Raw genomic sequence first — 26,000 nt, 5'->3', positions numbered from 1 at the left:
TTGAACTCAAACCCCAGCAGACTGGATTACTCCAGTGTGGGGCGCTTTTCATTAGTTTAGGGGGGACCAAATTTCAGAGAAGTGGAGAAGATTAAGTAGATCAGGCAGGACATATTTTGAATCCGCACATACTAAAGCAATTATTTTAGTACATTGGAGTTGTATTTTAGACCTACTCATTTGCATTGCTCAGGAAAACTGGTGTGTTGTGTGTGGTTCACACAGTGTTGAATCATGAAAAGTGAGTTACTGACAGTGGAAGTTCTGATATAAAAAATTTCTTTTCAGGCCTCTGAATAAAGCAAACATATGGGATTCCTTGCCAGTTCTGGTCCAAAAATGCTTCCAAATGATGTTTCTTGATGTATGATCTTTAATTTCTTTTAAATGTGGCAAGCTGGATTTGCAAATAAGTGGAGATAAGTGTTGCTGAACTGGCCTATGGATAATTTTGGGGCATTTGTGATCCCCTTGTTGAATGAGCATAATCTGTAAGTGATCCTCCTTATTGTGTCCCTACTCCAGTCTGGAAGAATGGGAAAATCAGGATTTCAGCTGCAGTAGACTTAGTACAACACCACTTAAGTTGTTATTGCTCTGTGCCTGGTAACAAATAAGTCACTTGCAGACAAAGCAGTCTGAAAAATCAGAACACAAGCACGTGAAGAATAACTTTTCACTAATGTTAAGATTTTCCAAAACAATTGAGAAGTCGTTAATCATATTTGGTACTTCAGTGAGGTAATGAAATGGCAGCTTTGGGAAGAAATCTTGGCAAACTCTGATGGAGGGAGATGATTGCTTGAGAAATTGAATATCAAAGAAAGTTGATTCTTTGGGATAGGTTGAGTGTGTGTTAAGGGTTCAGCTGTATTGCTCAGAGAATGCTTTTTGCTATAAACTTATCTTGAACTGTATTTTACATTCTACAATTCTTGAGGATATTTAGCTACAATCCTGGCTTATTTGATTCTTGATCAGCAAAACCATGCTTTTGCCTTCACTGAGTCAGCAGACATTGCTGTATCCAGATAAAGAATTAGATCAGGTGTTGTTTAATGAATTTAGATACTGTTAATCCTATTTCTGGGAACTAGAAGTTTTTACATGCTCCTGGCCAGTCTGAGAAAGCAGATGTTGTATGCTGCAGTAGATGAGACCACTGACCCCAGACATTTGAGACCAGCTGAGGAATGTTTCTGTGAAGACATACTAGTCTTAATTTACTCCCATTGTGTTGGGGGGTTAGGTTTTCTGCCCTTTTTTTTTTTCATTTTTCTTTCATTTTTACTTGTGAAATTTTTTTCCCATTGGGTTGCTAAGACGCACAGATGGCTGGGTGCTTTGAGGAAGGGGGAGGATGGCCAGGCCTCAGAGATAAAGGGTGTCTGGTGGCACTCCTGGTTTTTGGGAGTTTCTTTCAGAAAGAGAAGAGAGGCAGGTAATGCTGAGGGAGCTGAGGCAGTTGGATGTTCTCACTCACTCTCGGCTTTTGGAGGAGGATGGTCAAGCTGCTATTTGGGGAAAGAAATTTTGCTACCACTGCTATAATCCAGCCAGGAGCTGACTTTCTTCCGCTGCTGTGCCCCACAAGGCACATTGGAACACTGTACTCCTATTGAGGTTTTTTTGTTTGTTTGTTTGTTTTTCAAAAACGTTACTTCATTTTCTCAAATAAGCAGACACTTATCTATATCAAGTGTCTTCTAGTTAAAAAAGATCCTTCAGTGGCAGTGAGATTTAAAGTTCTGATAGCTAGGTTGTCTGCTCTGTCCTTACAGGTAGTCCATGTGTTGTGACATCCATCATGGCTTATATGGTGCAAACCTTGAATCCAAGCTGAAATATGTCACAGAAATGCCCAATTTACAAAACGCCGTCAGTGTCACTGGCTCTGTGGATTCTTTGCTGTGATTTTGAGGTGTTTGAAATTATTTGCTGAAGCCATAGAATGATACCCTCTTGTACAACGTGGTGACTGTCTTGTCAGGAACTGCCTGACTTTCATAATCTCGATCTTTGCTTTTATTTTCTCTTCGTGGTCTGTACATACTGAAGCTATTGTGTATTCTCCAAAAGCAAGGTCACAGCAGTTACACTTATCACAGAAAGATCCTTCTGCTTTTGATTATCATCATCTGAACTGTTCAGAAAAAGCATTTTGAAAATACATTCCATAAAGTTAAACTAATGCTTTCTTTTCCCAGTAAACTAATTACTTTTGTATTGTATAAAGCTTGAATGGGGTATACATTTTCCTCATGGCAGTCTGTGTTTTTGTCATCAAATTTGTTTTACAAGTGTAGCTTTTTCTGTTAAGTAGGAACTCAAAACCATATAGTAATCCAGTCTCAATTTGCTTGTGATTTGTAACTCATAATCTGTAATTACAAGCAAAATGCATGCTTGTAATCCTTTTTTCTGTCTCTTCATTTAATTTTGGGTCTTCCGCAGAATATTTTGCAGTCTCTGCTCTGAAACTGATAGAACTCTGGTGCAGCTTATCTGAGAATGAAGCAGGTTTTAAAGCTGTGCAGCCAAAACTTCTTGCACCTTGATCTTCAGGTGGAGTGCTAAGATGTTAGGAATGCTGGATATTTTGGTGCTTGTGGCTCTTGAGCAGCTTATTTGTCCTAGTATTTAATTTGAAGTATCCTGGGAAATTGTGATTTCAAGTGAGCTGTCTGGACAGCGGTGGTCCTTCTCACTTAAACTTTCAGAGTTTAATTTCTTCTGGTTCAGAGAAGTCCCAGGACTTTTAAATAACACAAGCTTCCTCCTCTGGATACAACATTCCATTACGGTGAGCAAACAGGATGTGGTTAGGTTGGAGGGAAAACACTAGTTCTTTCCAACCCCCCTTGCAGACCCCAAAAGGAGGTGAGGCTGAAATAACTCAAACTTCAGTAAATATTTAAACCTTTTCTTGTACGCTCCTCATACTTCAGACATATCAAACAAGAACTTGTGACTTTTTCAGGCCATTATCTTATCTGGATTGTGCTATTTAGTCCTATCCTTGTATTGAGTGTCCTATCCATGGTCTAAAGCTTGAAACTCATTTTTTTTGTAACTGACCCATTTTTAGTAGTGTTGTGTGAGACACAGTTTTTCCCCCAGATCTGATAGATGACTCTGCTATGACATGAGTGACTTACAGTCACAGAAATTACATCAGTTCTTTATCAGTATGATAGTGAATAACTGGGTTTTAGCTGCATTCTGCCAAGTCTGCTCTGCAGCCACCTCCCTGCAGTCATTTTGCTTACTGTCCTTGAAAATGAGAACTGAAAGAAAAAGCCAAGCTGAGTTTGTTCTCTGACAAACTTGACCCGGTTGGGCAGGAAGTATCAAAGATAATGTAAATATGGTGATGTGAAAGTGCAGTGGTGTCAGCTTCATTTAGTCTTTGGACTAGGATTCCAATCTGCACTTAACTACTGGGTAGTGTTTTGATGTCCAAATGGACAGCAGTGATGGTTGGTGTTCTCATGATTTGGAATTGTGACCAGCACTGTTTAACTTTTAAGTCAATGATGTGGACAGTGAGATGGAGTTTGCCAGTGACACCAAGCTATGTGGTGCTAGAGGGAAGGGATGGCATGCAGAGGGACCTGGACAGGCTGAAGAGGTGGCCCTGTGCCAGCCTCGTGAAGTTCAACCAGGCCAAGTGCGAGGTGCTGCACTAGGATCACAGCAATCCCAAACATAAGTTCAGGCTGGGTAGAGAGTGGATTGAGAGCAGCCCTGAGGAGAAGGACAGCTTGGGAAAATGGCTGGATGAGAAGCTGGACGCACCCTGGCCATGTGTGCTGGAACCCAAAAGCCCCTGTATACTGGGCTGATTCTACAGCATGGGCAGCAGTAGAGGGGAGAATTCTGCTTCTCTGTCTTGCTCTGACGAGACCTCAGCTGCAGAGTTGCCTCCAGCTCTGGAGTCTAACATCAGAAGGATGTGGAGCTGCTGGAGTGAATCCAGAGGAGGCCACAGAGGTGTTCCAAGAGCTGGAGCCTCTCTGCTCTGGAGGCAGCCTCAGGACCAGAAGGCTCCAAGGAGACCTTAGAGCTCTTTCCAGTGCACAAAGGGGCTCCAAGAGAGCTACAGAGGGATTTTAGGCAAGAGCCTGGAGTTTGAAGGCAGGATGTCTTCCCACTGCCAAATGGCAGAGTTAGATGGAATATTGGGAAGAAATTCTTCTCTGTCAGGGTGGAGAGGCCTTGGCAGAGGTTGCCAGAGAAACAGTGGCTGCCTCATCCCTGGAAATGTGCAGGGACAGGTAGGACAGGGCTTGGAGCAACCTGGTCTAGTGGGAGGTGTCCGTGCCCGTGGTAGGAGGTTGGAACAAGATGGGTTTTAAGGTCCTTTCCAAGACAAATCATTTTGTGATAATTTAATGTTCTTAAAGCCTAAGTGTCCTAATTTAGCTTATAAAGCTGCAAATATTACTGGTCCTTAAAGTTCTGAATCACTTGGAAAGTTAAGGGTATGTAACATGACTCCAAACTAGATTTGGAATTTTACTTAGATTTGCCAAATGAGACGTAATATGATATTTAAATTGTGCCACACTTCAGCCTGTGCAATACAGTTGGATGTGATGTGTAAAAACCATTATTTTACTGACTTCTTCCCTTAAGAGCTTTCTGAAGTACAGATTGAACTTTGAGACTTTAATATAATTTGGGATATGCCAGAAGTTTGAACAGAAGAGAGAATAAAAGATCTAAAACATATGGTGTATTACCAAAGTAGAAGCAGGTGAAAGCAGTTAAAAATGAAGCAATTTCATAAGCTTTAAAAATAGTTTGTGTTAAAGGCAGGTGGTTATAGACAATAAAAGTGGATCATCAGTATATTGGTACATGTGTGATATTTCTGGATGCAGAGTTCATAAATCACGGAACACAACAGTAAATGTGTTTGGACTTGAATTTGTAAGAGATACTTGAGGTCGGAAATAAATGTGTGGAATAAGGATTCGTTCAACTTTTACTATCTGCCTGAGCCAGGAATCCTGTAGTGATTTACTTGAGTGTTCATCAAGCACCAAAGTGACTATGTAAAACAGAAAAACATGAGCTGAAGATACGAAATTAAATGAAATCCTGATGGCTGACAAGTGCTTATTGAAGGTCAACTGGAAAAAGTAGGACAGTGAAGAGTTTTTAGTGGTTAGAGTAGAATACTTAGCACAATTTATTTGAGTTGTAAGAATTGTTTAATGCTTAAAATGCCACAAGTAGTGTAATAATATTTTTAGCTTTGAAACAGGCCTGTGGTTTTCCAGAATCAGTATTTGTGGGCAGCTTGAAAAGATCTCTTTTTCTGTAGTCAGTTTTCTGATTTTTAAATACATCAGTATTAGTGAGGAGTTTTGGAAGACACTATATTAGCAAATTGTTGCCTGTGCTCTTACCAAAGCCAGGGATTTTAAAAGTCAGTAAAAGATGTGTTTGCAACCCTTTTATTTTTGTTGAGAAGTCAATAATACTCCTGATAAGGAAAAAACCCTACCAGAATAGATTATGGATATGAACTGCAGGCATCACACCTCAGACTGTAAATATGAAAATGAAAAATACTTGCAAGAGGCTTTTTCTCCATCTGCCCCTGAAATTTCTTGGTTTTACTTTCAGTAGCACATGAGCACAGACTTCTTCGTTACATCTTGAATCATGGAAAAGACCTAAATTAACAATGGGAGGTGACTTAACCTTCCTACCGCTAGGAAGGATGAAGTTTATTTAGAGGAAAATGTTACGATAGCTGAGTGCCTATAGGGCAGTATGAACTTGCCTTAGAGGTGATATATTGGACTTCCTTGTGGCTGTAGCTTTATGATTACAAGATTATCTCCTCGTATCTGGATGAATGGCAACATGAAGCAGTGGCTTGTGGTCTCATGGATCAGATTCCTGCAGGGATCCCATAAAATTACAGAGCTGACTTCTAGCAGAATTGCCTTCAGGCTCTTAAACAAGCACAACTAGCAAAAATGTTCATATGAAATCCTGTCTGCTACTCCTGTACTGCCACCAGACCACAAATATGTTTATACATATTCAGGAATCCTTCTTGAACTGAAAATTGGAATTTGCCTTGGTTTGACAATGAGATTTCTGTTCAGCTGTTTACATCTGCATGAATCAAGTGGAGTAGAAATGCTGATAACCAGCCGCTGTTGGTTTTTCATATTGACTGGAAATACATATATTGGGTTTCTCTTTTTTAGTAGAAAGACTTTTAAACCAGAGTGGATGATTTAGTATCCTGTCTAGTCTTTGTAACCTTGATGGGATTTACTCTAATGAGATTATACTTTGCTTTTAAGTTTCTTAGAGTTACCTGTGTTTCTTATGTCTACAGAGTGTTCTACTTGATTAAATACCATGTTAGAATGAAATCTAATTAGGCTAAACAAAGTAACTGCTCCCTGAGAGTCCTGTTGATGGTGTAGTTGGGTACCTTTAAACTTGATACCTACCAGAATTACATTTTTTTATACAAATATTCAAACTAACTATTTAAAAACTTAGCATTTGTGAAGTGTTGTGAGGTCCTTGAACTCAAAACTTAATTCCATTGTTGATGGTCATGTGCTGGTTTTGTAGTTTCAGCGTGGATTACAGGTAGACTTTCAGCTGTTTTTTAGAATACTGACTTGATGTTACTTTTCCCCATCAGGGTAACTTTGAACCCAACATGTAACCTCTGCCTCGCTTTTTCTTTTTCACAGCTCTGTTAAGCCTCGACCTGCTCACACTTGTTTCCTTACTCATTGTATATCAGCAGATCCTCCATAGGTTTAAATATTTGAATATTAGGTGCCTTTGATAGAAAAGCAAATTTTAAGCTGAAGAGTTCTATATCCAGTAGCTGATGTCTGCTTAGGAAGTGTGGCAGGAAGTAATAAGGAATGGATTGAAATAAACTGGTGGATAATGACTTGCTGAAATTAAGATTGCAGGTAGGGAGGAGGGGCTTATTCTTGGGAACCCTCCAAGCAGGAGAGATGGGAGAGAGAGGTCAAGTCCATGAGGATGAGAGGTTAGGGCAAATGAATTGTCATCTCTATTCTAAGCTCTGCTAAATGAAGTTATTCAGAGATGATTAAAAGTGTCTTTTGTCTGCTTCTTTTGTTTTGGGGTTTATTTTATTTTATTTTTTTGTTGTTGTTGTCATGTCATTTGTGAGAAATGACAATCAAAATGTCTTCTTGTGGGGCTGGGAATGCTTAGGTCTTGAACATAATAGTGTTGGTTCACTAGGGGAGAAACTGTTCAGTCATTGTGGCATCTCGATAGAAAAACACAAGTTTTGTCCAAAGTGACATGCCATGGAAAGGGATATGAGCTGTGTGCCTAAAAATGTCCCGCATGTGTTTTTTGGTTTATTATAGATATGCATTATGATGCAGCTGGGTAACACTGGTATCCCAGTGAGCCCTATGAAACAGAACATGACTCAAAAAAAAATTAGTAAAACTTAAAGTTTGTCACAGTCCTATAGGATTAAATAAGCAAAACATGAGACTCACAAAACAAATGTAAGCTTTTAAGATCAAGAATCTTTTTGAAGTTATCTTAGCCCTTCAAAGCACATATTGACCATCTGGTTCATATCAGTCTGGTGTGCAGTTTGGATCACTCTTATCCAGAGTTCTCCACCTTCTGAATTCAGAGTGGGGCTTGTTTAATTTCAGCATCTTTGGCACAATTCTCACAGATCCTAAAGCCACCTTTATGCATGCCTGCTGGCTGATTATTCCCCATATCACTTCTAGTTCTTGTGCTTTTCCCCAGTACAGGCTCTTACTCTTACCATTGCTGATATGTCTTGAAAGCAATGGAAGCACCAGGTACAGAAACAGCTCCAAATGGGGTAAACCTGTTACAAGTTACTAAACATGGTGGGTTTTTTCTTGCATCAGGTTAACGTTCTCTAAAGCAGAATCTTCTTTACAAGTCACTATTAAAACTACTATTGCTGTATTGCTTGTCTCTTTATATACAGAAATAGATCATCTACTGTAAATTCAGGGTGTGTTAGCACTGCATTTTAAGAAGTCTACATGCTATTGAAATGTCATATTCTGTAGCTGTATGCAAACGACAACATATTTTTACCAAGGCACATGTTGGCTCTCACTGGGCAGAAGCTGTTTTGTTCATAATTCCTGACTGTTCACGTGGCAGATGCATGGCTTCCTAGTGGGTAAGTACTACTCTAAGGAGGACCAGAGCTCAACTTTTGAGCTCTATTCTGAACTGAGAACAAATTTCCAACATCTGATAACTTCTCTCAGATAATATTGTTGATTATAGAAATAATATTGTTGATTATAGAAAAGGTACCTGTAGCCTGTGCTTTTTGATTCTTTCTACTAAACATACCACACTCCTTCATTTTTTTTTTAATCTCAGAATAAGTATCTGTGTTCTGCTTTAAAGGAGCTTAGTGATTTTTCCCCATATATAACAGCAAGAATGGAAAGAAGAAAGGTGCACTTTGGAGTAGAATAGGTAGGCGGATGCCATTTTGAATTTTATTATGTGTTTTGTGATTATAAAAACACTAAAATCATGTTTTTCAAAAGTATTTAGTGTAATTAAATCCTTACACAGCAGACTCAGCTTTTTGCAGCATGCCAAAGGGAGAGATTAAGCTTACAATGCTTTTCTGTGGAGCAGGCAAGAAGAATTTCACACAGGGAGGCAGCAGTTCAAGTTGGGTTCAATTGTACTCACTGAAGCACTATATAAAATGTTGGGGTTCCTCTCCCTTGAGTTTATTGCTTGTGACCAGGCTTAATGGGCAAGCAAGATAAAATACAGAGAGACATAAAACTTAGTAATATTTTTCTCTTGAGTCATAAATGTGTATATGCAGAGACATCCACAGACAGTTTTCAAGACACTCGTTTAAGTGATTATGTTGTGAAAGCTGACCTGAGGATGTACGTGGTTTAAAGCCTTTCAAGATCAATTAGTGGAAGTTACAGGATAGAAATGTGGATATTGGCAAAGAAGCAGGATCAACGTGATAAGCAGAAAAGCCTAATTTTCCCTTTTAAAAGAATCTGTGTGTGGGAGATGTCAGCGAGCACCCTAAGCCAGTTTTTACCCCCTTTCTGTACTGCATAGATCAAAGAGCTCTGTGTCTAATAATAGAATACATGGTTCCCATTACCAGTGACTTCATGAAATGCTACCTTCTAGGGAAACATTGTTGGTGTTCCTAATGGTGCTTTTATTGTAAAAAAAATGGGTTAGTTTTAGACTGTTAATTGTAAATTTATCCTTTAAATCTAACCTTTGCTCTGTTTGGGTAGTGTAATTGGAGATATTGAAATGAATTCCTCTTGCTTTGTATTTTACACTTAGAATAATGTGTTGCAGAATTTTTGTAGCGTATGTTCATTTGGAAAAGTTTCGTTTTCTTGCATGGAGAACTAGTTTGACTTATAGATCTATTAAGCAAGGTGAACTAGATATATACTATTCACAGAGATTTTTATGTTCCTTGACTTTAAGAGACCTAGCAAGTTTGAAAGTAGCATAAAACCTGAAGCTGACATCTCGATATTTGATCTGCTGTGATCATGACCTGTTAATATATAGCTTTAATGGCACTATATAATTCTTGAAATTACAAATGTACTCTATCATCCTTGATGGATGATAAAATTGACTTTGCCTAATCACCTCTCCAGGATGTGTGTTGTTTCTAGTAGATATTGATCTCCTGTATTTGTTATCTTATATTTGAGAGAGACTGGTTTTTACTGTAGTGTGGGGCTTATGTAGATAATTCATTCAGCATCTTGATTAGGAGCTGCAGGACGTGGTTTGTGAAAAGGCAAAAGTTTGATTCATGCCATAGTTGCCATAAAAATAAGTTTTAGTTTGTACTAAGATTGCTGAATTGACCATGATGACCCCATAACCTCTGGTGCTGAGGAGGAGTCAAAAGACAATCCTTAGAAGTACAGTGTACAAAACAGCTGTTAAAACTGTTTGAGAACTGCTTCACTTAAGCAGATACTCTTTAAGTAGACGTATGAAATTATATTCTTTAATGCAGAAACTGTCAAAGACTTTCAATATTTAAGGGACTATTATTTTAGTTATCTTGTCTCATGCAGCAGTGCCATGCTATGTTCTTATAAGCTATTTGCCACATCTGAGTATTTAAAATGGTGAGCGATATTTATTATGTAGTAAAAATAAAGTTCAGTAATAAAATGTTTGCAAGGGACATAGTGACCTATGATGCTGTGACTCAAGCCTTTGGTACATGTGTGAAGTTTGTTGAAAGGAATCACTTCTATTCTGAATGTTGTTCTGGTAAGTGAGCTGCAGATTTCTTCTCTGTGTAAAGGGGTTTGTACTCTGTCAATCACAGGATAATGATCAGAAGAAAACACGTTTTTTTAAAGATTATTTCTTTTTGGGAATGAGCTAACCAAGCGTGATTGGCTGACTGCAGAGGGATAACATGGGATCTGGAATTATGCTGTGTGCTTCTGAAATTACACTTTGATTGGTGAGAGAGATGTTGCAGCTTTGGGAGAATCATAAAGTGTCTTTTAAAAATCTGAGATACTTTAAAAATGGAATTCCATAGCTGAGTTTTGACATCAGTTTTTAAATGCTGATTGACTGTATTTGCAGAGGGTTCATAAATACATCCTATGGGAGGGGGTCCTGGGAAAAGTTAGCAAGGGAAGCTTTTAAATCGTTACCTTCTCGGAAAAGGAATCTGGGGCTTTTTGAAGTTTACATAAACATTTGAATAATTTCACCTTAAATACTTTCCACTCCCCCCCTCCCCTTTTTTTTTCCCATCAGATTTCCTTTATATGCAAAAGGAGGGGAGAAGCTTCAGTTTGAATATGGAGTTTATCTTCTCAACAAAAATATAGCACAGGTTGGTACACTTGAGATTATTTATAATTATTATTATTATTTATATCTATTCTCTGCTTAGTGTCAATATGATGTAAGTGTGCGTGTGCTATCCTGTGATACTGCTCTCTGTGGTGAAAACCTGTGAACTAGTAAAAATGTCCTTGAAAACGTAATTTTCACTTACCTTACAGCTTTGTGCTTGAGATTTTCTTCTGTGGTGCTTGGAGAAGGACTTGCCAGATAATAATGAATCTTCTGCTTTTCAAATTATTCTGTGTACATTCTGTGGGTCTATAGACTTCACACTGTTTTGAAAACTTGTAAGAAAATACAATACGTAGAAAATAGGAAGTATTGCAAATGTGTGACTTTTATTTAAAAAATCCTCTAATTGATCTTACACCTTTGTTTTTAATGTATTTTTTTAAAAAATTCTTTACTCTGAAAAATACAAGAGACTTTGCAAACTTGTATTTGAGACGGCAGTAATACCTGCAGCTAACACATTTGGTGAGGAATTCAGAGAATGTTCAGAAAGCTCGTCTGAAAGAAGCCTGGCTATTTCAACTGGTATGTGGTCCTAGGGCAGGATCAGCTGCTCTTATGCTGTCCCTGGTGATGTTTTGTGAAGAAAAGCATTTGATACAAGTACTGCTTAGTTCCAATACTTGACTGTCTTGGCCACTAAAAACATCTAATTTCTGACATTGAGTCCAAACCTGTCTTGCTTCTGTTTATATATTATAATAATCTGATCCATTTAAGTCTCTTCCTCTTTGCAAACTTCTATGCATTGAAAAACCACTTGCCAACACTTCTCTTGCCTCAAATTCTCCATCTGAATCCATTTTTCTTGAAATGCAATGCTCAGAGCTGGATACAGTGAGCTACCGTTGCTTTCAAAACATTGAGTAGGATGGGAGAAATGCTTCCGAATCTTGTCATTTATTTCTAGTTAATTGGGTTCTAACAAGTTCGTACTCTTAAAAGCTTAGCAGAGTAAATCTTATGATTCTCTGCAACCAACAGCCCCAGTTATCTTCTGCACAGCAATGAAACAGTCTATTCTGAATTTGTGCAGGTGACTTGTTTAATTCACGTTTTACGTGCTGTACCTTGATGTATTCTTAAAGATGAACTTTGTTGTTCCTTATCATATTTCTGCTTTGGTAGTGTAACACCAGAGGTTGAGAACTTAGTCTCAGCTTTATGCTGGCTACATCTGAGCCTATGCCCTATCCAGATTACCTAATAAAAATCCTGGATAAAACTGGGGTTCTGTTATTCCAGGTGGAATCCCACTTTGCCAGCACTTCAGTTGTAGCCATAAACCATTCTTCACCCAAAGAGTACTTTCTCTGTATTCACTCATACTGCATCAATATCCCATTTCCCCAGCATGCTTGTGAGCATATTATACCAGAAAATGCCAAGAGATTTAAATTCCAACAGAAATATGACATTTCTGTTTCTAACCTGTTTGAAATTACATTAGTCTTACAGTTTTATTCTTGAAAATCTGACCTTCTTATGCTTAGTTTCTACTAGTCTTGTTTGTTTTTCCAGTTTTCTTTTCCATCACTTTTTTTGCCATTCCTTACCCCAAACTGAAGTAAAGCTTCTGAGTCTTTCTGTGTTTTTGTTTTTTAAGCTTGGATTGCATTTACTGTTTTTCAGATTTGCCCATACTTAGTCTATTTTGGACAATAACCTCTGACATTGCTTAAAGGCTAAAATATCTTAAGACAAAGTTAATCAAGTCCTACTAATCTTGGAAATTCGCTTAGCCAGGCTGTTAATGTATCTTAGACTGTACCTCCTTGTTGGTGGTATTTAGTAATGGCAGCCAGCTGTTCACACTTGACCTCCAGAGGGAAGATTAGTGAGAAAAAGGGATTAGTCTTTCCCTCAAATGCTTTGATAGATCTCTCTCTTCATTGCTATCAAATCAATGCTTTCCTTAATCTGTGCTTCCTAATTCATTCTACTTACACTAGTTCATTCTGTAGCTTGTGAGTTGTGATGCTGCTTGCTTTGCCTTTCAGCCCTTCCTAGTTTTTGCCTTATTCTGGAGTTTCCCATTCAGTTATGTGATGCAAGCAAGGAGCTCTGTCGTTTTTTCCATCAAAATGCTGAATTCTTTATTGATCTCAGCGTACTTGTCTTTCCTGTTAATGTAGTTTGGGTTACTTGACATTTGTGCCTTGTAGTATTTTTTGCAGGAACTGTCACCACTTCACTTGTTTTCCTGTTTATCTCTTTGACTTGTCACCTCTGAGTTGCTACCACTCTTGGACCTACTGAAACCTGTCATTCTGATTTTCTTGTCCTGTTTCTGAAGGACTCTGGGTGGTTGAACACAAGATCACTCACCTATGTTGCCTTCAAATTCCTTGCAGTTGATTTCCAAAATCAGTGGCATGTGTTTAAACTTACAAAAGTAAATGAAGGCTTTAAGTATTCATTGGTATAAAAGAAGTTTCCAGCTCTACTTGGGGTCATTGGTGCTGGTGCAAGCTGGTCAATGGCCAAGCTTCAAAGTGGTTAGTATAACACTAGTGGTTCACATGTTAATGCTTGAGATTTTATGTTGTTGGACATAAAATCATAGTAAAAGTAAATCAGAATTTTTAGGAGTGCTTCTACTACTTATTTAATCATGAAAGTGTTACTGATGTCCACATAAACTGTTGTAGTCACCTTTGTTTTGATGTTCTTGGTCAAATATTTCTGCTTTTTGTAGTTCTGCCAAGGGGAAATTCCATTGTGAAAGCCGAGCAGGTAGATAATGTGCACACATGCATCACAAAACCTCTGTGCTCTGGAGCTGACTTGACCTAAAAACCCAGGGTTGTCTGAATCCTTTGTGTGTTCCTTGGGATGCTGAAAGTGTTGTATTTACGTAGCTTTTAGCAGACCTTATGGCTGCTTTCAGAGAAGTATCCAGATATGCTTGGTTCTTGTGAATGTGTGAAAAATTAGGTTTGGACAGAGAATGAGCAGCTGCCTCTCTCTTATCTCCAGACCATTACACAAAGGTGCTTGCCTTAATTCAGAGAACCAGTCCTCTTCGTCAAGAATAAATGTAAATCAGTTGCTTAATTCCCTCTGTGTGCTGTGAGAAGGCCTGGGAAGAATAGCAGTGACTTCACTGGAGCATGAAAACAAGAGCCTGTGTCTCTGTCACCTCACTTCAGTCATTCATTCCAGTTTTGAACACTGTGACAAAGAACCCGAAAAAACTCTTATCAACTTAAAGAAACATTTTGAAATTATTTGTATAAGCTTCCCTGGTTTCACAGATTTATATATATATTTCCTTTTTACAATTACTTGGAATTCTGGCAGCAATGAGAAACGTGAGTGTGGAAGAAGTGAGATGGGGTTGATATTAAATAAAATTACTGACATAAAAACTCTTCTAGAGATAAAGTGGTACTGTTTTGTAAAACAGCAGGATAATAACACTGGAAACCACATCTCACACTCAGGAGAATTCAGCTGGAATTAGAAGCAGCTTAGTGCTGGCTTGGTAAAGTATTATTTGGAGAAACTTGCTTTGCTGTTACATTCCAAAGTTGAAACAATGTGTGTTAATTCTGAGAGTTCATAATAACTTCCATCTGTACGTGAATACAAATTGTTTCAATACCCATATTTTCTGCTTGTAAAGTTGAATCGCTCTCAAAGTTCACAGAGGAGCTTTTTGAGTTGGATAACATTATCTAAGGCCGTAAATTACCAGTTAAGATTTCAGCTGTTTGACTCTCACTAGCATAGAAATGTGGGGTTTTTTCAAAGAGAAATTAGTCACTTACGTCTAATAATACCTACCAAAAAAATTGACTATCATTGTCAAAGGTGAAGTATAATAGAGTTGCTAAAAATGGGAGTGAATTGCTCAGCTTTCCAAAGCATTTGACAGTGAGAGAGCATTCAGTAAGTATTAGCCCCATAAACTCTGTAGCTCCTAAGTTAGGGATGTGCATGGAGTATCTGAGTAAGCTGAGGCTTTAGTGAGAGAAAGAAGGGAACTCTCATCCTGGTATTCACAGCGGAGTAATTGAGACTACACCATGAAAACCTCTTGTTATGGTGGATGAATATTAGGAAATCCCTGAAGCATGGTGAGATTTTTTTTTTGTTGGTGATAAGTGAACACAGAACAGGGTCAAAAGGGTATCTCTCAGAGTTCTCTTTGTTCTGAACATACACTGTGGGTGGCACGCAGTTCTGCTGCACCACAGACAATGGACCTTGTGGAACTGAGCTCTCACAAGTGCTTGAGCAGTGGTCTTGCTGCTCTACGTTTTTTTATCTCAGTTATTTAATTAATATTTTTTTTAACTTTGAAGTAGGGGTTATTGAGAGTGCAGTGGCTTTGAGTTTTGAGTCTCAGGCCTGTAGAAAGAAAGCATCTTTATTGCTGCTTTACTGCCTGTTTTGCTGTCTCTTTCCTTCGTTCCCAGAGCCTTAATTGCTTTGGCCTGACTTCAGTATAAGTTCTTCATTACATATGATGAGTTGAACTTAATTGAGTAACCATCCTCCTTGAGGTGAGTGAGTCCCTAGTGAGCACACACAGTGTTGCTGTGGGAGAACAACTCACCCAAAATTGTATACCCAGAAAGATGAGGGTGGTGAGGCACTGGCACAGGTTGCCCAGAGAAGGTGTGGCTGCCCCATCCCTGGAGGTATCCCCATCCAACCCCATCCAGGTTGGGTGGGGCTTGGAGCAGGCTGGTCGAGTGGAAGGTGTCCTTGCCCATGGCAGGGTGTTGGAATGAAATGGGCTTGAAGGTCCTTTCCAACCCCAACAATTCTGTGATTCTATATTAAATGATTTCTCTCCTAAATTGGTCATTACGTCTAATGCATTTATGATGTGTAGCCATTGAGCATGTTCATCTTGTTCATCATCGACTTTCCAATCTCTTCAAGTGTTTAAGAGGTTGTCTCTTGCATGATGCTTGACAGGCATTATTCCTTGACCAGTTCCACGATTGCTTGTAGAGGACATAATTTCAATAGAGCTGTAAAGCTGGTTTCTTTAGGTACCAGTAAGAGGGGAATTTACTGCAGCTATTTTCTTGCATGGGGCAGTCAAGTTATTTACACTCTTAAGTGTCACATGATTTGCTATTTCAGTCAGCCACTGAAGGAAATCAAATTAATTTGCCTCTTGATCTTCTGTATTTCTTGTTTTAAGTCCTATCTCAGCTTTACCACAGAACCAGAGGGCAGCTGTATGACTGTTGTGAGACTCCTTTCATTCTTCTGCTGTGACCTTGGTCACTATCTCCATCTGGCTTTATTGGACATGGCCTCAGGAACGGTGGTGTTCTGTCCTTGTCTAAATTACTGGCTCTTGAAAAGTAGACTTGCAAAACCAGGTGTCAAATAATTTGGACCATTTTACAACTCCTTATTTTCCTACAGCCAATCCAAGGAGTGAATGTGTCTAGTCTTCCCTCAGTTCATAGAATCATACAACAGTTTGGGTTGGAAGGTAACTTGAAGACTATCTTGTTCCGTAGACCAACAGCTTTCCTACACCAGCCCTAGACCTGGTTGTTCCAAGCCCTTTCCAAACTGGCCTTGCATACTTCCAGGGATAGGACACCCCCAGCTTCTCTGGGCAACCTGTGCCAGGGCTTCACCACCTTCTGCGTAAAGAATATCTTTCTAGTATCTAATCTAAATCTGCCCTCTTTTAGTTTAAATCTCTTCCCCTTTTCCTATCCCTGTCTGTCTGTGTAAAAAGTTCATCACTGGTTTTTGTTAGTGGGTCTCTGCATGTGGTGTCATACAGAGCATCACCTTCCGGACATCACTTACAGGGATAATGAAACCTGTGACATTTGTTACACTGTATGAGCTAAAGTTATTTTTTGTTCTATTCAGTCTGAATGCCGTGCTCAGGATCATTTCACAGGGAACGCTTCTTTTCTTATCCTCATTTGTTTTGTCAGACTGCTATTGAGTTGTGTTAGACTGATATTCCTATTTGTATTGGCATGACTTGCTCAGCCCTGGCCAAAGAATAGTTCTGCTTTAGTCTGACAGTCATTAGCAACACATGAACTTTGCTATTTGATATGAAAAAAACATAAATCACTCTTGTCAGCTCCCCCAAGGTTCTTTTTCTCATCAATAGAGTACAGATCCAAGGAAGTAACTGATGTTTAGCCCTCCTCTTGTGTGTCCACGGCCACATGGTGGCAGGTGGTATTTATGTATACCATAAATATTTTGTGTAATCTGCTTGAGAAGCTGAGCAGCCAGTGCTGCTTTCCTGGAAATGCTGTTCTGTGGGTGAGTTGCTTGTCTAATGCCCAAATTAAGTAAGTAGCATTCACATAACCATAGAAGAAAAGCAAAATACTTATTATATTGTAGGTGTAGTTAAAGTGCTATCTTCCTAATACCCATGTGGAATTAAAGTTGAATGCTTATGTACTGGTGCCATACGTAAGAGACTGAACTTAAACTCAGCTGTTGAACATGAAATGAGGCAAGAGGTTCAGTTTCTGGCTCTGTCAGACTATCAAACATGAGAGAAAATCAGCTCTATAATAGAAACTAATAAACTTTTCCATGGGAAGTTGAACAGCAGAAATGTAAGACCTAGAAATTTGCTTTGGCAATAAACACTAAGGAGCAGAAATATCTTTAAGAGTTCTGTGGGTAGTGGTGTATATGCAGTGGTTATGGCCCTTTGAGTGTAGGATACTGTGACTTACACACTACATCTTTTATGAGGCCTCTAAACTAAGATCATAAAACATACAGTTCAGAAAGAATGCACTGTCTGAATCCAAGGCCAATTCAGCTACATACGGAAAAGTGTTCTTGAAAGAGCACAGGTTGAAGCCAGAGTCTAGTCCTAGTCTTGTGAAGTGCCAAGCTTTTATTTTAATGTTAAAAGGAAGGGACTGCACCTGAAAAACCACAAAGCACCTTCCTTCTCCAGCTGTGTAGACCTAAAAGGTCTTAGGAGATGTTTCATTTCTGAAACTTTCCTAGGGTAACAGTGAGATGATGCTTAGCCAGGTCATTTAGAATTGAGGAATTTATATACATTTTTTGCAAACTTTTTGAAAATACTTTCTTTTTTTCCTTTCCTATCGCCCATGCCAAGACAAAATAGGTTGAAATGAGACTGGAGTAGCTGTAACTGAAGTCCCAGCTTTCGTTCAGCTGAAAGAAAGCATGCTTATCCTTTTTTGTAGGCAAAGGCCAATATTAACTTGCTCTGTGAAGGAGCAGATCTTTGCTGTTCAACCCATACAGGTCCTGGCACCTGCAGCCTAAGCCCAGGCAGTCCTGTAGTTGGGTGACTGGAGGCATGAAGCACTTCTCATGTATGGACAGGCTGGGAGAGCTGGGTTTTTCAGCCTGGAGAAGAGACAGCTTAAGAAGACCTCAGAGCCTCTTCCAGTGCCTGAAGGGGCTCCACGACAGCTGAAGAAGGACTTTGGATAAGAGCCTGGAGTGACAGGACAAGGGAGACTGCTTCCCACTGCTGGAGGGCAGGGTTAGATGGGATACTGGGCAGAAATTCTTCCCTGTGAGGGTGGTGAGGCCCTGGCACAGGTTTCCCAGGGAAGCTGGAGCTGCCCCATCCCTGGCAGTGTTCAAGGCCAGGCTGAACAGGTCTTGGAGCAGTTTGGTCTAGTGGAAGGTATCTAGGCCCATGGCAGGGGGGTTAGAACTGGATGATTTGTACTGTGTAGCTGTCATCATCTCTGTGCATTAGCTCTTCAGACTGCAAAGTTTCCTAGAAAAATGAGTATGTTTTTAAAATAGAACCAAAATTGACTAATCAAAAGGCAAATGGATTCCTGATATAGTTAATCTGACATAAATACATGTTGTCTGCCAGCTTCAGCTGCTTTGTAGTGTATATAAGTTCTATGTTATAAAATTGAAAGAGATAGGAAGTCTATTACCAAGCCCTGGCACAATGTATCAGTGTAGGAAAAAGCTGCAGTGTATAGTTTTTCTTAACAAATAGGGTGTGTACACTGGAGGCAAAGCTGGACATTCAAATATAAAGTGTGCACATCTATGGAATTCCAAGTCCTGCTTTGTAAGCTTGTTTCTTCCTTTGGAGCCTTCTGTCTTTCTGCCATGTGGCCCATTTCCTAATGGGTAAAAAAAAATTATGGTAAAATGCATCTAATTTCTTGAAATTTCGCTTGCTTTAATGCATAGAAATTCTTGTTATCTTTTATTTGCAAGCGATAAGTTTGACTTGTGACTTGTGGGGTTTAGAATTTTTTTTTTTTCCTGAGCTTCCATTACCTTTCACTTTCGCCTCCACATTCTTCTGTTGTATAGTTTAATATGTGTGTTTTGTACTCCTCGGGTCAGGATTTGTGTCATACTTCTGTGTGAAAGATTTGGCACATCAGGGCACAAAACCTGTTTTGAAAGCTTTTGGTATGTCAGCTACTTTATCATCCATAAATACCTTTCAGGTTTTTTATGTACTGTGATTGAAGTTTAGGGTTTTATTCCATTTGTTCTCAAAAAAAATGGAATAAAAGTGTCTGATAATGTATGGATTCATTCACGTTTTGGTCAGTCCAGGATGTTTGGAAACAGAGTTTTATAGTATTTTGTTTTTCAAGAGACTGGAAATACTAAAGGGGTTATTGCATCTCTCTTTGCTGGCCTTGTGTGTAATTCATGTGAATATTTGTGAAGTTAATATTCTATAATTATGAAAAAAGAGAAGCTCTGCTTCAATTTGGCATGTACAAGTTGATGTTTTCAGGATGACCAGGACTGAACTGTCCGTGGTTTAATGCTCTCTGACCTCAGTTTTAAAGTTTGAAAATATCATCCATCATATGGGAAATCATTTCCCATGTTGATGTGTCTTAGTGCCTAGTGGAGTTCACTGAATGCTGGCGTTACCCTGATAAGAAGCAGGTCTTTCACAGTTAAACTGTTTATTCTGTACTCCTCAAGTGAGAGGGCTTCCCATTTGATTCACAATCTAATCTTTTTTTACAACTCAGTCTCCTTTGTTCACTGACAGTAACCTAATAGATACCTGGAAAGCAATTCAGCTGAAGTGCAAGATGTGGCTGGGTGCTGAGAATCCCCAAATTCTTGTTCCATTTAAGCTCAGTGTCATGGACTGGATCACTTGCTCTTTGAGTAAAGGTTTCCTGAAGCAAAAGCCTTTTCATCTAGAAGAGCAGGGCTCACAAACCTGGTTGAATGAACAGCCAGAAGCTCAGTTTCACCCATTTTAAAACAAGGGCTTTCCTGACACAACATGAAAGAGCAAATTGCTGAAAGATTTTGTGTTTACAACATCTAATGGAGCTCATTGTTTGTCCACTGAAATAATTCTGCAGGTTCCTTTCCTGCAACATCTTAAGGTACAGGGTAGAGCTGGACTGATATGGGAAAATTGTCTGGTTTTGGTGTGGCTTTATTAAAATGTGAAAGTAACAGATAAGTGGAGGAGGACTATGTAGCACTATAACCCTAACCATATATTTTCTCTGATTTCCATCAAGGACAAGCTGGGAGAGTTCTCTGTACGTACCTGTGTATTCCCTTGAGAATATTGCCCTTCTGGTATTCATAGGTTGATATATAGGTAAAAAGCAAACTTCAGGTATGCAGAATTACATTTGGGGAGTTACCACAGAGAAAATACCACATTTAAGATGGAGGCACAGAATGTTGCTTATCTTTCTCCTTTTGACTTTTGCACATCTGACCTCTTGTTCTGTGCCTGATGTAATGATTTTTGATACAAAAGCTCAGGATTAATGAAGTCATAGGGAATAAGTGTGCCCATTTCCTATAATTCAGTAAACATCAATTAGCAATACTGAACGCTTTTAAGAAGCTTTGACCTGAACCAGTAAAGGTTAGGTGCTCTATAGTTTCATCTTATCAAGCTATAAATTCACCAAGACTGCAGTAAACACGGGTTTAGTCATTTGAGTGCTTCATGGGGAGTGGGGGAAGCTTTTTGGAGGCTAGTAACCACTCTTATCTTCTAAATTGCCTTTTTAAATGTTCTTTGATGAAACAGTTGTGGCATATGAGGTGGACCTTTATGGGCATGAGGGCTGTCTTGGTTTGGGAAGACAGGTATCTGCCAGGGAAAGCTGGAGTTTCCCTTGGAATGGAAGATGTAAATCCCCCCACCCACCCCTTTTTTCCAATTATAAATTCACAGTTAGAGGCTTTTAGGCAAAGATTTGGGGATAGGGATAGCAATTCTTAACTAGTATGTATAACAAAGCAAACAAAAACAACATTAATAACGTTATTATAATATAATATAATATAATATAATAATGTAATATATTATATATATATAATTAATATAATAATGTAATAATTAATAAAAACAAATACAGCATTAATAACAAAACAGTACCAAGAACCTTGAGGGCTTTGCTTCACCAAACCCGGGGCAGTTTGGTCTCGGTGCCCCTGCAGGACCCTCAGAGCACCAGGCTGGAACAGTGGAAAGTCCCGGGCTGGTGGCTGGAAAGGCAGGATGTCCCTGGCAGGCAGGGGCAGGGTGTCCCGGCAGGGCAGGGGGTGCAGGGTCACATTGTAACAAAAAGAGCAGCGCTGAAGAAGCTCCGATGGCGGGGCTGGCCCAGCTCCAGCAGGGCAGGCGGAGAAACTCAGAATTCCAAGACAGGAGAGCAGATGACGGCAGACCTCCCAGGACTGGACCCTTCCTGCGACAGTGAACTCCTCCCACAGCAAGCAGCAGCCCCGCCTTTCTCTCTCCCCGAATGCCAGAAAAACTAGAGGCTGGAGCTGCCTCCAGCTCTGTCCTTTACCTGCCCCAAAACTCGCATTATCTCCCCCATCTCCCCCTCCGAGCTTTGGCCACCTCTTTGTTTTGGTGAAGCACCCTTACATACTCAACACTTAGTCTCCTTGGTAACTTATGAGGAAAAAATTCTTTGGAGTAAAAAAGGAACAAACCTAACCCTCAACAGGGGCCCATATATGCTGTTTTTTGTAACAAGCCCAGTAACTGCTAAGTTTTACGGGAATACTTTACTTACATGACTGGCTATTTCTCCCGGCCTGTCTTTGATAATGGTTTCCCTCACTGGGATACAAGACTGGAACCATGAAGGCTAATGTTTGAGACCTCTCTGGAGGGGTGTTGTGTTTACTCTCAAAAAGAGTTTCATAAATATCAGTGAGAGAGTTCTTGAGGAAATGGAGCTTTTTGGCTCATCTGAATGCTTAGTTCTACAGTGTGTTCTACGTGTACTCAAACACATACTCCCATTTTCTTATTTTCTTGAGGTCTATCTCCAATAAAGACTATTACTGTGAAACCAAAGTCTAGTAATAAATATTGCTGCAGTTTTAAAAAGTAAAAGAAAACTGCTTAATAAATGTTTGGCAGAATAGTACAAGTTACTGTGCATTTAGAATTGAGGCTGCTTCTGTCTTTGAATAAAGATCAGACTTTGTGTTTTGGTGAATGCAAGAGGAAGGAGCAGCTTAATGTAGGTAATTCTAGGACAAATCAAAGACAGTAAAAGGGAATTAGATCTGTTATCAGATGAGAATATAGTTTCCCTGATCACTTCTGAATCTTTCCTATATGTAGATTTTGTGCATGAATTTCCCCTACCTTTCATATGGAAGTGAATGAAAATTTTCTAGGCTGAGAGGAGAGGAAAGAGACAGGCTGTTCTTGGGGCAGGAAGAACCAGTGGTGAGAAAAAGTTTGCATCTCAATTTGATGCAGTTTCTGAGAACTGAATCAGCCAGAGCTCTGTGAGGACATTTTGCTCTACTGTAGAGATCAACGTTTCTGAACTGTACTAGTGTCTGTCTTGGTCCAGGGACTGTGTAGCATCTCCAATGATAGTTATCACTGTTATAGGTCAAAGTGAGAGAGTGAAGGGCCTTCAACATCAGAAGGACATGGACTTGTTAATTTGAGTCCAGTGGAGGCCATGGAGATGCTCTAATGGCTGGGGCCCCTTTGCTCTGGAGACAGCCTAGGAGAGATGGGGGTTCAGCCTGGAGAAGAGAATGCTCCAGGGGGATCTTAAAGCCCCTTCCAGTGCCTGAAGGGGCTCCAAGAGACCAGGAGAGGGAGTGGAAGGACAGGACGAGGAAGAATGGCTTCCCACTGCCAGAGGGATGGGATGGGATGGGATACTGGGCAGAAATTCTTCCCTGTGAAGGTGGTGAGGCCCTGGCACAGATTTCCCAGGGAAGCTGGGGCTGCCCCACCCCTGGAAGTGTTCAAGGCCAGGCTGAACAGGTCTTGGAGCAGTTTGGTCTAGCAGAAGGTGCCTAGGCCCATGGCAGGGGGGCTAGAATTGGATGAGTTTAAGAGTCCTTTCTAACCCAAACCATTCTAGGATTTTGTGATAACAGGAAATTATCTTATCAATATCAGTATCTCCCTTGTAAATGTGGGACAAATCAGGTTACTTCAGACTAAGCATGCTTTAAAAATAACTGATTATAAGTATCCTTCAAAGGTACAGCATAAAATGCGGTTCTCTCTTCTGCTTTGATTGCTGTTTGTGTGCCTTATTTGCTATTGCTAAGTCAAAATTGTGGTGAGAGTCTTTTAAGATGGTTTTAGTGGAGGCTTTGGCATGCTGGGTTGGTGTGAGGAATTTGAAAGCATATGTTCAGTGGATTAATGAAGGATATGGGTCTTCAGGGATGTGGATGTAACTTGCTTTCTTGTTTGTTTAATACTCTTGAATGAGTTGCAAAGTAAACATCTGCTTTTCAGGTGTAACTCTGGGAGATGGACGCAGGCATATGAAGATAAGTCATAATATCTTTTTGAAATAGCTGTTGTATTTGAGCACTTCCTCTTGCTTGGATGAGGGCTGTCACTGCTGTGGCAGTCCTCTATTTGCTCCTTCTGAAAGTATGATTGAGGACTTTGAGACTTGTTGTTATCACAGTGATTATTTTTCTTTTTTAGCTCCTACTTCCCCAAGAATCTTAAAAAACTTTTTAAAATTTAAAAAAAAGGGGTTTTGTTATGTTTACTTCCAAACTGTAGTTGATGCTTACTGATAGTCTTTTTAAGTATGAAAAATGAAAATTATTTTTAGATGTTTAGTTTGGAGGTACATTATCTAAAGAGCTATTGATATATGTTTCACTAATGTTGTAGCTTAAGGGTTTTTCAGTAAACCCACATACGTGTCCAGAGCTAGACCAGATTCAATAAAACAAAGGCCAGCAACATGTTAAGGGTTCAGTAATCTAAAATTTTATAATTGCCCCCAAGAGGTATAAACACGCACAACTGTTTATATTGGAGCAAGCATTATTTCACTGATCCCCCACAGTTGTTTATATAGCAACAGGCATTATAACAACACTTCCCATTTTCATTATTGCATGGTTACTCATCTGAATCCCTGCCAGTGCTCCATCATACTCTGAAAAGTCACCCAGGATCTTGTAAAACAATTAACTATGTCATTTTATTAAAACTTCTAAAAATTAATATTTCTGTCCCAGTGTTTGACATTCTCTGCAAACCTTATGCAAATGCTTGGCTTATGACCAGCTCTGCAAATTTGATTGAAACAGTACTTTTGCTTCTATTTTTCTCTGTAGGTTTTCACATTTGTGGAGCAGATGTTCTTTTGAAATTCTTGATGCTATCAAGAGGAACTCCTCATATAGCTGAAAATAATTCAAAATTCCTTTTGACTGCCTTAATATTGCAAGACCTTTGCATAGTGTAACAGTGTGTTGAGTCCACCTATTGTGTAGGTACAAGTGCTGCTACAACATGAAGAGCCAGTTGCCTGCAGTGGGGACTAAGGGAAGTCCAAAATAGAGCAGATTTTGGTATAGACTTGAATATCATGCACAATATGCACTAAAGTCACTGCTATTTTGAACTTTAATAACATATTCTGGCTGTTAGACTGTTTCCACATGGCTTAGAAAAAGATTAATATGGCTGGGGGAACAATATGAGAAATGATGAACAGATGAGTTTAGAATTGGAGTCATTCTGTACTCCCTCCCAAAAAAAAGATATTTGAATCCAGGTACTCTGTGGTTTCTGGCTGGAAGTAAATGTATATGCTTGTATGCCATTAGTCATTAAATACTGCTGCAGGGATTAGGATAGGAAGTGGATGGTTGTTCCTTGCACATAAATGCAGGATATCAATATTATTCTTAAGAGCAGGCCCACAGTGGCAGACTCCATAATTTTGATCTTGGGTGCAACCTGCAATTACCCATAAATAGAAAGATAACAAAATGGTTTTTTTTTTTAAGCCAACTTCAGTACTGCTTGTACTTCTTATGGACTTTATAGGAAAGTAACTGAATTTTTGCAGGTTTGTATTGTAGTTAGTTAACAAATGATGTATCTCTACTGGTAGATTTGATAAATGAACATTTTGCTGTGGAATTACCTTTAGGAAGGCAATAAGCTTTTCTGTTGTCTAACATGATTTTAGGTCATGATTTTTAAGTCTAACAGTTCAGTTGATGAAATAAATCCTTGGAAGCTGTTTGGTTGGCAGTAGAGATGCTCAGATTGGAGATGGTTCACTGCTGAGGACAGGCACCTTCCAGTATAAGTTCAGACCATTGCAGAGAAGGAAATACAAGTAGAAACTGGAGCAGCTGAATATTTTTTTTCATCTTAAAGAGTATAAAATAATTATGCTTATTTTGTTACAATTTAACTTCAGTTTGTCTGAAAGCCTCACCTACAGCTAATGCTGCGGCTTTGTTAGTCTTTAAAGGAAATTCAGTCATTAAACACTTTCTTAGAAAGCTAATACAAGTTTTTAAAGAATAAATCTACCTTTTTCTCTGAGAATCACTGTTTTAAATGCAGCTTATTTTAACATTTATGGTTTTCTGTGATGTAGGAATATATAGATATAATAGAAAATACCCACTGGTATGATTAACTGTTCTTCTGTAGAGAAGTTGGCCTTAAAGTAAATGTGTTATCCTATTTATTCGGATTTTTCCATACAAATAATTCTTTAAGTTCTTCTGCCTTGAACTGTTCTTAAAATATGATGCATCTTGTCTCCTATATCTTGTTT

At 39.2% G+C, this 26,000-nt stretch overlaps 1 protein-coding gene across 4 annotated transcripts in view; it reads left to right on the top strand.

Annotated features, from left to right (window-relative positions):
- The window catches only part of UVRAG (UV radiation resistance associated), a 95,933-nt gene that overhangs the window by 53,959 nt on the left and 15,974 nt on the right, over positions 1-26,000 (top strand). For all 4 annotated transcript variants that reach the window (XM_083855898.1, XM_083855899.1, XM_083855900.1 and 1 more), the window contains one exon: positions 10,852-10,930. In XM_083855898.1, coding sequence (XP_083712024.1) covers positions 10,852-10,930 — 79 coding nt within the window. The remainder of the gene's footprint in view (positions 1-10,851; positions 10,931-26,000) is intronic.

This window comes from Zosterops lateralis (assembly GCF_965231275.1).
Source record: "Zosterops lateralis genome assembly, chromosome: 2".
In the NCBI taxonomy this organism is placed as follows: domain Eukaryota; kingdom Metazoa; phylum Chordata; class Aves; order Passeriformes; family Zosteropidae; genus Zosterops; species Zosterops lateralis.
The sequence above is the reverse complement of the archived record's forward strand: the minus strand, read 5'-3'. Positions and strand labels throughout refer to the sequence as shown.